The sequence below is a fragment of the Filicampus tigris genome, chromosome 12 (assembly GCF_054856515.1).
Source record: "Filicampus tigris isolate MCC_2025a chromosome 12, RoL_Ftig_1.0, whole genome shotgun sequence".
Taxonomy (NCBI): Eukaryota; Metazoa; Chordata; class Actinopteri; order Syngnathiformes; family Syngnathidae; genus Filicampus; species Filicampus tigris.
The window spans coordinates 16740736-16753983 of NC_141228.1; the positions used below are offsets into that span (position 1 = coordinate 16740736).

At 41.1% G+C, this 13248-nt stretch overlaps 2 protein-coding genes and 1 long non-coding RNA gene across 5 annotated transcripts; 1 reads left to right on the forward strand and 2 right to left on the reverse strand.

Annotated features, from left to right (window-relative positions):
* Positions 1-203: 203 nt before the first annotated feature.
* Positions 204-5301, reverse strand: agxta (alanine--glyoxylate and serine--pyruvate aminotransferase a). The gene is made up of 11 exons (XM_086046811.1): positions 5032-5301; positions 3895-4087; positions 3006-3070; positions 2842-2942; positions 2704-2774; positions 2455-2539; positions 2142-2240; positions 1992-2061; positions 1788-1883; positions 1508-1636; positions 204-1100 (listed from the first exon to the last, which is right to left on the reverse strand). The coding sequence occupies exons 1-11, from the start codon at positions 5188-5190 to the stop codon at positions 993-995; spliced, it is 1176 nt and encodes a 391-aa protein (XP_085902937.1). The 5' UTR covers positions 5191-5301; the 3' UTR covers positions 204-992.
* Positions 226-4965, forward strand: LOC147138743 (uncharacterized). 2 transcript variants are annotated; one of them, XR_015088922.1, is made up of 3 exons: positions 226-1127; positions 2853-3763; positions 3933-4965. It is a non-coding gene; the product is annotated as an uncharacterized LOC147138743 (long non-coding RNA). The 2 variants fall into 2 exon arrangements; XR_015088921.1 differs by lacking the exon at positions 226-1127 and having other exon boundaries at positions 1135-3763.
* A 142-nt stretch (positions 5302-5443) lies between the features above and the next one.
* On the reverse strand, positions 5444-12628 carry LOC147138744 (allantoinase, mitochondrial). 2 transcript variants are annotated; one of them, XM_086046810.1, is made up of 11 exons: positions 12007-12628; positions 11449-11600; positions 10817-10931; positions 10315-10449; positions 9922-9967; positions 9353-9446; positions 8652-8838; positions 7807-7945; positions 7394-7566; positions 6713-6745; positions 5444-6212 (listed from the first exon to the last, which is right to left on the reverse strand). In XM_086046810.1, exons 1-11 carry the CDS (start codon positions 12160-12162, stop codon positions 6060-6062), a joined length of 1383 nt encoding a protein of 460 aa, XP_085902936.1. In that variant the 5' UTR covers positions 12163-12628; the 3' UTR covers positions 5444-6059. The 2 variants fall into 2 exon arrangements, with proteins under 2 accessions (XP_085902936.1, XP_085902935.1); XM_086046809.1 differs by having other exon boundaries at positions 10315-10461.
* Positions 12629-13248: the final 620 nt, after the last annotated feature.

The window sequence follows — 13248 nt, forward strand, 5'->3', positions numbered from 1 at the left end:
CACAGTTTCGCAGTTTGTTTCTAAAAGCTAACTGCTATCAACTAGCTCGTTGAGGTGTGATATAAATACTTACAATGTCAATTTGACTCCGGTGGAAGAACTTTAAATAAGTTACGTTAATAAACAACTACTGTGCTTCAGTAGTGAAGCAGCAGCGTCCGCCCCTTGCCTTCGACGTCATAACATCTCACGTAAGCAATAAGGACTTTTTTCAAACCAATCTTTATTGAAAAATACTCAATTTCCAAAAATAAAACACACAGACAATGTAGCCATTAATACTATACATAAAATAATATAAAATAGTAGCCAGGAGGATTTTAGACTTCATATCTACATAAGCAGGGACTTGGAAACCATGGAAATGGTACACGAAGCTGAGGGAAAAGCGTTCAAATGATGTGTTCCACAGTTTATGTTGCAAATGTAGCTGCTCTCTCCTTAAATGTTGATACCAATACTCATCGTGTAATAACTTTTTAAAAAGTGAGTCGTTCCCACGGAGAGAGATGCCTGTAGCTGTGAGTATTGTAGTATGCTCTCTATGTGTTGCTGCTCTGTGAGTGTTAATGTAGCAGTTAAAGGTTTTTAACTACTGCAACATCTAGGCTAATTTCCGTTAGCCCATCTATGACGTTTCACATTATATGTTAATGTTAGCATTAAGCTAGATAGAAGAAGTCGTTTTGGTTGATCATTATGGTGTCAATATATGCTAAAATTACAATGACTATCGTAATTCTCTTTTGTGTTATGTGTCACTTGTACAGTAAGTCAACATGGATTGGTAACGTTGTACGGTAATCTCCCATTTCTTAATGGCAAAGAGTGAAAATAGGTATGGTGACACAATAGAAAGTGAATAACCTACTGATTTTTATGATTTAAAATGAATTGTATTAATTTATTTATTATGGAAATATCTTGTATGTCACAAATCATGTCAACTCGTCAGTGAAAGTGTGAAACAATTGTGATTCTAATGTTAAGAGTCAGACTTTGCTCTTGTGACAGTGCATCAGTGCATCCCTCAGAGCCTCCAGCACCATATCGGCACACGAAATGCTGCTGTTGCATCCCATCAGACCAACGCGAAGAACCTGCAATTGGACATGCTAGTTAGATAGGTATGTGGGTACCAAGATAGGTTGCCAAGATGTCGGTAAGTGACACCAATTTACCTGGTGCTAGCTAGTTTGGCAGATGATAGACTGGTAGGCAACAAGATGGCTAGATAGGTTGCTGACACGCTCACAAGATATGTTGGTGAGTGCCTAGTTAGGCTGCTAGATAGTTAGGTAAATAACATGCCATGCTTGCTAGATAGGTAGGTTGGGAGCTGGCTAGGTTGCTAGATACATATGTCACTTGATAGCTAAATAGGTAGGTGTGTAGCAGGCTCTGTTGTCAGACAACTCATTAAGGAGACAGCTAGTCGGGTTTCTAACTAGATAGGTAGGAAACACTCTAGCTCGCTAGATAAGTAGATGAGTAGGTTGCACACTACCATGCCGGCGGAGGGTCCCAGCCCCCCGGAGATCTCCAAGTTGTGTATCTTCATGACGTAGGCTGTGATCTCCTTCCAGTCATATCCGTCCGGAGCCACGATTGTCGTCACCGTCGGCAACCTCAATGCCTTAGAAAAAAAACAACCATCACAATACTCACCGACATATTCAGTATTCGTTGTCCAAAAAAACGGTATCTCAAGGCAACACTGTATTATTTGCATAAGCTGATTGGTACACTCAGCAGTTTTTACATTTAAAACAACTCAAACATTTCACCTTATCCTCGACGAAGAGTGTAAGTCCTATACGCTCTAAACCGGCGTGGAAATACTTGGCCACTTTCCTGTGTCTCTCCCAGGAAGGTTCCAGACCCTAATGAGCAACAGACAATTAGATCCAGTGCATCCCTTACTATTTAACATTTACTGTGTACAATACAGTTGAGTGTTTTGAGCCACTAAAAGGATGATTCAGCCTCACCTCCTCCACCAGGATGGCCAAGCTCTCCCTGAGGGAGTAAAAAGCAGAGACAGGGCCCGTGTGATGGTACCTGTGCATTGGACAAAAAGGAGGAGTTGATTAGTTCATGAAAAGATTTCTGCTTCGAAACGTTTTTAATGGCGTTCTTACACTCGGCTTGCTTTGCCGTCACATCCCCAGTAGTTAGACAGCCAGCTCAGGTCCAAGAAGAACGACACCGGCTTTGTTCTGCGGTTGAATATTTTACGACTGTGGAGGAAATCGGTCATACAACAGCATTGCAAGTGATAACTGACACGTGGTCGCTCCACAGTGTAGTGCGTGTTCTAATTTATGCCCCGCGGTGCTGCATTTCTACATGGAAGTCCTTTTTTCAAATTGTGGTCGCTCCACAATGTTATGTGTGTCGATTTTTACGCTCTGGGGACACTAACATTCTTCATTTTCCACAATGAAGTCTCACCATGCTCGCTCACTGAAGGAGATGGGTGCTGTTCCCGGTGGGGCGTTCAGAACCTTTTGAGAACCCGTGTACAGGATGTCGATCTCTAAACGTGGCCGATAGAGAGATAGAAACTTCTTTCATAGATAGATTTCATATTTCATGTTGTTTTGATCAACAGTTCTCTCAATTGCAAAAGTTAAACAAATTTCTGTGAAAATTATTTCATAAATCCGAACAAAGCAGATTGTTCCAGATGTCACACCACACCTTGTTGATCCATGTACACTGGAGCTCCGCCTATTGACGCCACAGAGTCCACCAGGAACAAACAGTCGTACCTGTTGGGGCATTAAAGTTATCGTCATAATTGTTTTACGCTGCTGCTTTAATTTTTAATGTTTTTACTTGTGACACAGCTGTCCGATGCCGTCCAGTGGGTGCAGGACACCAGTGGACGATTCTCCGTGTGCCAGGAAAAGCAGCGCAGGCCTGTGTTTGATTAAAGCCTAGCACAGCACATCCATCATTTGACATTGGCTTGTTAGCTTGTTAGAGTGTGTGTCCATTACCTGCTCGATTTCTGCATTGGTAAAGAATCCGCCAGGGTTCACAACAATGGTGTTAACCCGAGCACCTGTTGAGTCAAAAAAATATATAGCATATCGATCCACTATTTAATTGTCAAAACTTGTGATGGAACAGAGGTTTTTGGGATCATTTTGATTACATTTTAGCACTTGCTGTGTATTCAGCTACCTAATATCAGCTAACGTTACCGCTCGTCGCACATAGTGCAACGAGATCATGGTAGCTAAAACGATTAAAACGTTATCTCACTGGGTATCAGCAAAATGTCATTGGACTGTCACATTTTCAGATGGGACTGCGCTATTTGGTATCTTGGGATGGCATTGAAGCACTTTAAATATGTCTTCATGCTAACATTAGCTCACGTATGTTATAATTGTACGATACACGAGTAAACGATCAACACTTATTTCAGGGAACATTGGCAGAACAATAAATGTTAAATTCGCCATCAAATTCGAAGTTGATTCTGTATTTGGTATCTTTTGGACTGGATTTCAGCACTCCCGGTGTGCATTCATGCTCACTAGCTAATGTAAATAGACACATGTTATTATTGCGTAATGAGATCATGGGCAAAGGGATCAAACGGACACTAGTAGAAGGGGAATATTCCCAATCAATTTCTCAAATGTAACCACACTATTTGGTCTCCTTTGGACTAGAGCGTAGTATTTGTTTTCAAGCTAACTAGCCAAAGTCAGCCCACCTATGTCATCATTGTGTGACAAGATCATGGGTAAAACATTTTAAACTACAACATGAAAAACATCTCAGCAGAAATTTTAATGAAACTCCAATCTTCTGATGAGTATGTTGCGGGTGATGCTCATTAAATGTGAATTGTAACAAGCTAATGCTAACTGTTACCTATCCTCTCTGCCATGTCCGCTGCCCGCTCTCCCCAGATGCCATTGACTGCCGCTAGCATGCTGTCGCCGGCCTCCACGGCGTTGAAGATGGCACACTCCATGGCGGTGTGTCCCGTGCCGCTCACCGCCAAAGTTACCGGGTTCCGAGTCTGGAACATGTACTGTATTCCGCTCCGGATGTCAGCCATTATCTGCAAACCAACACAGGCATTCTGGGGAACGTAGATCCAGGACATTAACATCTCATTCAACGTTCTACCAGGACCTTGCCCTCTCATTCAGTTTGGACTATGCAAGACTAATCAAATCCTCTTAGCATCCAAGTCTAGCATCCAAGTCTAGCTAAAACCTCTTCCAAGGTGTCTCATTTAACGCGCTATAACTTCCAACGGAGGCATCCCAAATTGAGATCTACTTAAAACCTACCGACATAGACCAGTACCTTCTCTTTGACTCACATCAGCCACTGGAACACAAGCTAGAGGTTATCAAAATCCCAGGGGACTCAAAAATCCCCACCATAACAATGCAAGACATAAGGAGCAGACTCACATCAAAAAGTCTCTTCCTAACTGGACGTTAGGGTTTTCTCCAAACCGAGTATACTGTACCAGTGCATTTCACACCCACTTACACCCTCAAGAAAAAAACTGTTTGTGACCAGATTGGATTTTGCAAAGAAGATGCAAATATCATGAAATAAAAGACGGAATTCTGGACTTTTCTCTGATATTCATCTCCTGAAACCCACGTCTTCAGCATACAACAAAAACAAAGCAATTGACCTTTGTTTCCTGTTCTGTTGAATGAATGATTGCCATGAAGACAAAGAACTTGTTAAACTGCAATTAAACGTGAGGCGTAAATTTATGCAAGATTTCACAGCACAAATGCGTTGCTATTACTATTGTAAATACGACCTGTATTAAGATGCCTAGTTGACTGATGTGATATTGACAATATAATCTTTTCATGTCTTTTTTTTTTTTACGACCCGTGGAAGCTGGAGCCATTTGGCTGAAGGGAATCATTTTAAATAAATAAAAGTCCTGATTGTTTCTTTAATGCACCCAAGTGTTTCACTGTCAAATAAAAAGCCAAATGACCCCCACCCACCTCCCCTTGCTCAGTTTACCTCGAAGGTCTCCGGATGCATGTGCCCAATGATGGGATTGGCTCCCGCCCGCAAGATGCGCGGAGGAACGTTAGAGGGTCCGGGTCCAAACATGTGGCGTTGAGGAACCGTCAGGGGGGTCCGCAGACGTTGAGGAGGCGGCACCGCCAGCGAGGACATGGTGATAGATGTGTGGATATCTGTGTGAACCCAGGCAGACTGAAAGGCAATGAGTTTACCAACTTTGTTTGTCTTGGTGCTAGGCTAGTGTCAATGATTAACAAATGACTCTGCACATTTTTTTTTCAGCTTCATTGTATAATCCAGTCAAGTTGTAATTTAGCACATTTGGTGATACAAAATGATCAATTTAAAGTCTTTATCATAGTGTGTCATGTTTCTTTGTTTTTCTCCATTACAGTTTCCTCCAGTTTTTATTATTGTGTTTGTTTGAGACAAATAAAAATCAAATGAAATTCTATTCTTAGGGCATCTATCATCAATATCGTTGTTTGGGACCTTTACAAGTTTTATATTTGTTCTTTTTAGAATATAAATGAACAAATATATCAAAATAACTGTATAAATATATATATTTTTTAAATACACAAACATACATAAACATTATATATTTTTGTATTCACTTACCTGTATAGTTTTTGTATACATTTTACAGTCACATGTGTACATATTCCATAGTATATTTACATAATAGTTTTGACATACTAATTTTTGGAAGATTCTAAAATATTCAAACCGGACACTTTATTAAGAACACAATCTCATGACACTCAGTACAAGAATGCGTTAAAAACATTACAAAATTACAATGCTTGTTTTTAATATGATTTATTACTCTGTTTAGCCTTTTTAGAAGTTATATGGGATTAGAAACTGTGCTGAAAAGGGATCAGGGTCTAAACATTTGAAACAGTGACAAACTACATCTAATATATATAGCGCTTTTACATTTATACTGTCTGGTTATATTTTTTGTGGGTACAATTCGATTTTAAAAACACTTGACTTCATTCCCACATCCTCGTTCTTTATGCGTCATCATGAGGGGTGGTTCTCGGGGGTACGAGAAGTGTCTTCCCCAGGGGCTCTGCGCTGAAGGAGCCGTCGCGGTACACCAGATGTCCCCTCACGATGGTGGACCTCACCACGCCTCGGAGCGACATCCCCAGGTACGGAGTTATCTACACACACAAAAACATGGTGTGATTGTCAAGGGAGAAGCAAGTTGCCACAAAGAGAAGAAACGGGCCAGAATAAAGAAGAGAGGATATTTTGGGAGGCTACCAAAAATGTTTGTGTGTGTGAAAGCTCATGTACATTTTTGATTTGACTATTACATCTGAGATATGATGATGTACGGCAACAGCAATTTAATTCGGTGTGCGGTGTGCTTTAGAGAACAGGGCCGGAAGGTTGTTTTTAACTCATGTAAAGCACTGTGAGTTGCATATTTTATATGATAAGTGTATGGAATGTGCTGTATAAATAAAGATTTATTGAACAGTAAGTTATAGTTATTGTGCATTTTAGGTTCATTCTGAAATTTCACCTCAAAGCCCAATATCCCTACCTTGGGTGAACACTGTAGTGTAGGTTTATATACAATAGATAGATGTTATATAAATAAATGAATACTGTAGTGAACGGTATAAATGATGATGGATTGTTGGTAGTCTCCTACCTTATTCTTATGATGTATGCCTTCTTCTTTAATCTGTAACAGAAGGAAACAAAGCTTTTACCAGTCATAAATGCTTCATCACCCCCTTGTGGACTGAAATATAGCCCACTATTCTTTCAAAATATAATATTGTACAACCAGAATCAAGTCCCAAGCTCACAAGAGAGGTATATTTTGTATGTGTGCGCGTGTGCGTGTGAAGTATTAATAAATGACATATTTTCCCCCAAAATACATTGTCACTTTATCTCGATAAATAAGTTGTTTTCTTGAATACTAGGGCTGCAGCTAACGATTACTTTAAGAATCAATTACTCTGTTGATTATTTTGTCGATTAATCGATGAATCCGTTTTTTTTTTAATCTTACAAATAATAATGAATAATGGTTTTTCAAATTTAAAAAAAAGGGAAAATACGCAACTTCATTAAAGTTGAACTGTAAATATGTGGCGGTTCACTGTATTACTATAATAACTGACAAATGTCTGAGTTTTGGGCTAATTGTTCAGTAATTACGATAAGGGAATCTATTCAGTGATTTGCTCTCATACCGTAAGTTATGTGTTTATATTGGTTTGTCCCCCTATTGTTTCTTTGTTGTTATGGCAACTTTTAGAACCTGACAATAGCAAAGTGGTTTTTTTTGTACTCATTATTTTCAGTTGCTATTCATGCAAACCTCAAATTCTCTCTCAGGGTCCCAGATGACCAGGTCAGCGTCATAGCCCGGTACCAGGCTGCCCTTCTGCTGGCCAAGGCTGCACAGCTGGGCTGTGTTCTGGCACAGGAGGCGGACCGCATCCCCTAACTGAAAGCCCTTCTGACTAGCCGAGCTCCAGAACAGAGGCAGTCCTGCCCAAAAACAGAAAGAAGTCATAAACGTTTGGAGTTATGACAAAAAAAAACAACCTTGAAATTCCATTTTTTAAAACTTTTTTCCTGGGGGGTTATGCCTCTTTTTTACCGGAGTGTAGTTGGGATGTCATAAATCACCTAAGGGTCATAAATCAATATTTTTGCACAAACTCAAATGTTTTTCACATTTTTGACAATGTTGTATGACTTCTAAAGTGTATGTGTTGCTGTTATTACCAAACTGAAGAGATGAAATTCCACCCCAGGCCTGAGTAAAGTCTCCAGAATCCAGTTTCTTAAGATCAGGTGTGCAGGGGGAGTGATCCGAGACCACCATGTCAATATGGCCCGCCTTTAGCGCCGCCCACAACTGGTCCTGTGGGGAAAAGTAATCATTCACAGTTTAAGACCAGCACCGACACACATACACACACACACGCAGCAATACTTTTAATATTTTTATAGATTTTGCAATAAGTGACAGAGTCAACATATGAAAATAAATATTCTCCTTGTGCATTGTTATGGTTCAAATATGTGTGTGTACTGTAGATGACCAACAGAGCACAGCATAGACAGAAGTGGAGGATGACCAGAAAAAAGGAGAGAAGGAGGAAGATGAGGAAAAAAGAGAAAGGGAAAAACATGAGGAAGGGGAAAAAGAGTAAACAAAGAATGATGGACAGAGAACGGAGGGAGGAAGGAAAAACGTAAAACTAAGGGAAAAAAGAAGGGGATGAAAAAGACTCAGATCGGATAACAGATGAGGAGGAGGACAGCGAGGGAAACAAGCAAGAGGGGAAAAGAGAAGAAAAAGAGGAGGAATATGAGGAAAACTGAGAGGAAAAGAGGAAGAAGGGAAAGGTTGGAACGGAAATGAGAAAAGTGGAGAAGAGAAGTTAGACAGAGGGAAAGGGGAAAAAAGGAGAGAGTAAATTAGGTAATGGGGAAGATGAGGAAAAACAAAGAAAACTGGAAGAAAACGAAGAGGAATTTGAGGTAAATGGGAGAAAGAAGAGGGAGGAAAATGATAACATCAAGGAAGTAAGTAAAATGAGAAACAATGGCATGCTGCTGTTGACCTGGTTGTGAGACGATCTGATGGGTGGGCAACACTTGAACTGCGTGCCCCCCGCCGGTACGTTCTCTGCGCTCAGGCTCAGGTAGTGGTGGGTGGTCTCCACTGTCAGAGGGGCGCCACCCTTCTTGGCCTCTTGGATGATGGGCAGCGCCTGGGCTGAAGACAAGTGTACCACATGGCAGCGCACCCTAAAGCACAAAAACACACACTGTACAATATAATATTGTATAATATAATAATTATATATTATATCTATTATATAAAATATTGTGGTTCTTCATTCACATATTCCCGTAATATCGCAGAATTTTAGATTTTATACACTCTTTGTATGTGCTGTTGCTCACGCTCCAGGACACCCGTAACCCTCATGAGGATAAACGGTTCAGATAGTGGATGGATGGATGAATTATTGTTAACACCGATGCTAATTTCTCTTTGCCTGTTGATGGTGTTTGACATTATATGTTAGCATTAAGCTAACAGACTTTTGTTGTGATTGGGTGAACTTTTGGTGTTTAAATATGCAATGTTTAATTCTAGTTTGTTTCATTTGTTAGTTTTACAGTCAACGTCAACTTTCAGAGTGACAAGAAACTTTAAGCAAGCAACCTTTGCTATTTTTATAGAATGGTCTCTCTGTATTGCGAATCCCTGTGATAAATGGGAGTTCACTGTGTCTGGTTGCTGTGATGATCTTACTGGTAGTCAGTGCAGAGTTGTACCACACTACGGATTGCCTCCACCTCCATGATGTCAGGTCTGGACTGCAGGAAGGTGTCATATTGCTGAGCGTCTGACGTGGACACAAATCAACACAAGTCCATATCGACGGGTGTGGCTGTCAAGGTACATTGATAGTTAGGCATGTACGGAGGGTTACTAGCTGTGTTGCCAAGTTGACAGAGTTGAATACATAGGTGGGTGACATGCTAGCAAGATAGGCAACCTGAGCCACATACTGTACCTAGCTAGCTAGCTAGAGAGTTAGCTGACATGCTAGCTAGAAATTAATTAAGGTTGATGGTTAAATCGAACAGTGGCTGAACGAGACAACTAGACGGTTAGGCGGGTGGCAGGCTAGAAGGCTAGCCTTGGTTGGTGCCGCTGAGCCTGTTTGCGATAGATAGTTAAGTGGCTTACTAGCTAGACTGGTTGGTGGATAGCTGATTGGTGGCTAGATAGGTAGCTGAAGTGCTCACTAGATGAGTAGGTGATATGGCCACTGACTGTGATCGATAATAAAAGTATTACAGCAAATAGAATGTTACCGCCATTGCTCTCACTGGTCTGCTGAACTTCCTTCTCAGCGTGAAACTAAAGGAGACAAAGAAGATTCAGTTATGACCTTCCATAATAAATCTCTTTTTTTTGTGATAACGTGCTAACTTTGTAAGTAAAATAGAGGTGTCATGTGGTCAGGTTGAATGGCTAATGCTTTCTGTATGTGCACTGTGGTTGTACTAGCAAACTAAAGCTAAATGTAACTAAAGCTAATGCTAACTATGTGTAGTTTGTTTACGCTAGCTGGCTAAAGTTAACTGTAAATTAGGTGGGCCTGTGGTTGTTCTAGCTAACTAGCACCATATAGGGTAGGACAGGATGCTATATTATGAATAGGGAGTGATTCCCAATGCAGCCCTGTCTGTAGTGCATTTAGGTACCAGTAGGACACTTCCAGTTCCTCTCAGCTGCTCCATGGCGTCGTGCAGGTCTCCGTGGCTCACGTGAGGGAATTCGTCCACGCCGCTGTTGATCAGGAAACACTTGAAGCCGGCCACTCCGGCCTGGATCATGGGCTGAAGTTCTTGCTTTAAGCAGAGAGTTTGACACTATGTTTTTCGGTGTCTATTTTATATAATATTTTGTGTTAATTTATTGATTTCACTTGTTGTATTATGGCTATTTTGTTGTTGTATGTAAAGTGCTTTTTTACAGCTGTAGCTGTTGTGAAATGCGCTCTATAAATAAAATTGTATTGTCTTATCCACCATGTGCATGTGCTGAATTTAAAGGGAATGAGAGGACCTGCTTCCATTGGCTGGGAAGCAAGTCGGATGTGTTCACCCCCACAACGGTGCAAACACAGACTTTGCGCTTGGCACGAAAATAGGGCCCTATGTCTATGGGTAATGTCTAAAGAACAGTAATATAGCGCCCCCTTACCTGATTGCCAGGAATCACGCCACCCCAAAAGGCGGTGTCCACGAAGCATTTACCCATGGCCTCGCGCAACTTCTCCTGTAAATTAGCCAGCGTGGTGGTGGGAGGGATGCTATTTCTGGAACAAATGGGTTATGTACTGTGTTAGGTACAGGTTGGGAGGGTTACTTTGAAAATGTATCCAGATATATTGTTACTAGTTACCTGTTAAAAATATATAGTTAGTAACATAATGATAAAAAAAGTGGATGGGTGGATGGATGGATAGATAGATAGATAGATAGATAGATAGATGGATGGATGGATGGATGGATGGATGGATGGATGGATGGATGGATGGATGGATGGATGGATAGATAGATAGATAGATAGATAGATAGATAGATAGATAGATAGATAGATAGATAGATAGATAGATAGATAGATAAAGACGGACACAGACAGATACTTTATTCATTGCTTTATTCATTTTCGGTGCATGACAGCTGCACAGTCACTCAACTAGGTATACTGTCCACCTACTGAGCTTTCTACCCATCTGCCTATTTAGTCAGCATTTCACATGCCTAATTTCTAACCTACCTAGACAGACATGTAACTGACATGAAGGCTAAATAGATGGGTAGGTGACTCACAGCGGCATGTCCACGATGGTAGTGACGCCTCCTGCTGCCGCTGCCCTGGTGGCTGTCCAGAACCCTTCCCAGGAGGTGCGTCCCGGTTCGTTGATATGGACATGACAATCTACGATTCCCGGCATCACTACACTATTGCCTGCATCCAACACCTGCAAACAAGGCAACAGGGTTAACTGGCCACCTACCCGTCTAACCAGCATGTAAACTATCTGCTTAATTAACAGCCTAGCGAGCTATACTTCTGGCTAGTACCTAATATGTTCCCTCGGACATAAGCAAGTTTTTCTATTTGGTGACCTATCTCTATACCGTACACCCTACTTATTGAGCTAACATGTCACCTACTTATCCAGGTAGAAAGGCATACCTGACTGGTGTAAAATGCTAAGCACCTACTGAGCTATCTTGCAATCTCACCAACAACCCACTAACCTGCTATCTATCTAGCTACCAAGTTACTACTCAGTAGGATATGTCACCTCGAAAATTAACAAGTTACCTACCTATCTAGCTGTCAGGCAGAGTTAAATTATAAATTTAATAGTATGCTCTTACCTCCACACCCTCCATATCTTCCCCACCAGGTAGCACCTGGTGGATTTTCCCATCCCGTATGAGGATGACGGCAGGCCCAACTTGTTCATTACCCAGAAACACTCTTGTGCTCTTCACCGCTGCCACAGTGGATCCCAGCTCAATGTCTGCCTTCATTGCTAGTGAAGACGAAAAACAAGTCCGATGAGTCTCTTTACTCGTCCCAGATCATGTGGCATACTCGTGTTCATTCTTGTGTATCCCCCGCCCGCCGTCCAAAACGGTTCAAAGGATCAGCATAAATAGCTGACTCATATCACCATGTGATAACTATCAAAACAATCCATACAAGAAAGAAATGTAATGTTCCACTGAGGGACTACTAACATTTTACACTATTTTTAACAAATGCCACTGTCTTTTTGGCTCTGATACACCAAACCGACGTCGGAGGTCGTGAAGCGCCGTGGTGTCTTTAAGAGCTATCTGATTGATGTAGTGACCACCGACGTAGTGTCATAACCCATCTCTAAGCGTCTGGGGGGCGTTTACGCATGTTGAATCGGCGTCGCCAGTCGTGACATTTGTCACTCTGATTGGCTGTTAGCTAGCAAATCAGCGCTTGGAGCACCAACGGGATGTGACAAATCATTATCATGGCCAGTTGTGTATCCATCTATCCATCTATCCATCCATCCATCCATCCATCCATCTAGCAAACCTAGCTAGGTAGCCCCCTACCTATCAAATGAGCAAATACGTTATACCTGGCTACAAAACAAGCTATTGAGCAACACATCTAGGTACCCACCTACTTATATAGCTATCATACCACCTACTGAGCTATCTACCAACTTAGCCAGCTACCCACCCGCCTAGCTAGTTGTATACTGCACCTGTCTAGTTATAGTAAACACGATACACTGCATAAAATCAGCTACCTAACCTAGACTTACTCTTAATATCAAGCCAAAAAGTGTTTTTGATCTTGTTTTGAGAATAATATACGATACAATGCAGAATTTGTAAGATTACTAATATTGTTTAAAGATTATCTTTTTTTTCTTACTTAGTTTGTCGATCCTAAAATTGATTAATTTACATGTAAAATAAACTGAATTACTCTCAAAGTTTCAGTTATGTTTTCAGAGAACCTTCAGCTGTAAAAACTTGTTTCAAGAACGTGTACCAATATCAACCCACTTCATTCACACGTTTTGTGTAATGTACTCCAGGACGGCAAGGTAGTTGACTGGTTAGCAT

What these genes read in the sequence shown, in the direction of transcription:
- agxta (XM_086046811.1), bottom strand. Translation starts at nt 5,190, where the DNA reads ATGTCCTCGCTGGCGGTGCCGCCTCCTCAACGTCTGCGGACCCCCCTG. An exon ending in TGCATCCGGAGACCTTCGAG is followed by an intron (nt 4,088 to 5,031) that starts GTAAACTGAGCA and finishes GTTGGTTTGCAG; the next exon opens with ATAATGGCTGACATCCGGAG. An exon ending in ATCGGACAGCTGTGTCACAA is followed by an intron (nt 2,775 to 2,841) that starts GTAAAAACATTA and finishes ATGCCCCAACAG; the next exon opens with GTACGACTGTTTGTTCCTGG.
- LOC147138744 (XM_086046809.1), bottom strand. Translation starts at nt 12,162, where the DNA reads ATGAAGGCAGACATTGAGCTGGGATCCACTGTGGCAGCGGTGAAGAGC. An exon ending in GAACTGGAAGTGTCCTACTG is followed by an intron (nt 9,968 to 10,314) that starts GTACCTAAATGC and finishes TGTCTCCTTTAG; the next exon opens with TTTCACGCTGAGAAGGAAGT. An exon ending in TCAGATCGTCTCACAACCAG is followed by an intron (nt 7,946 to 8,651) that starts GTCAACAGCAGC and finishes TTTTCCCCACAG; the next exon opens with GACCAGTTGTGGGCGGCGCT.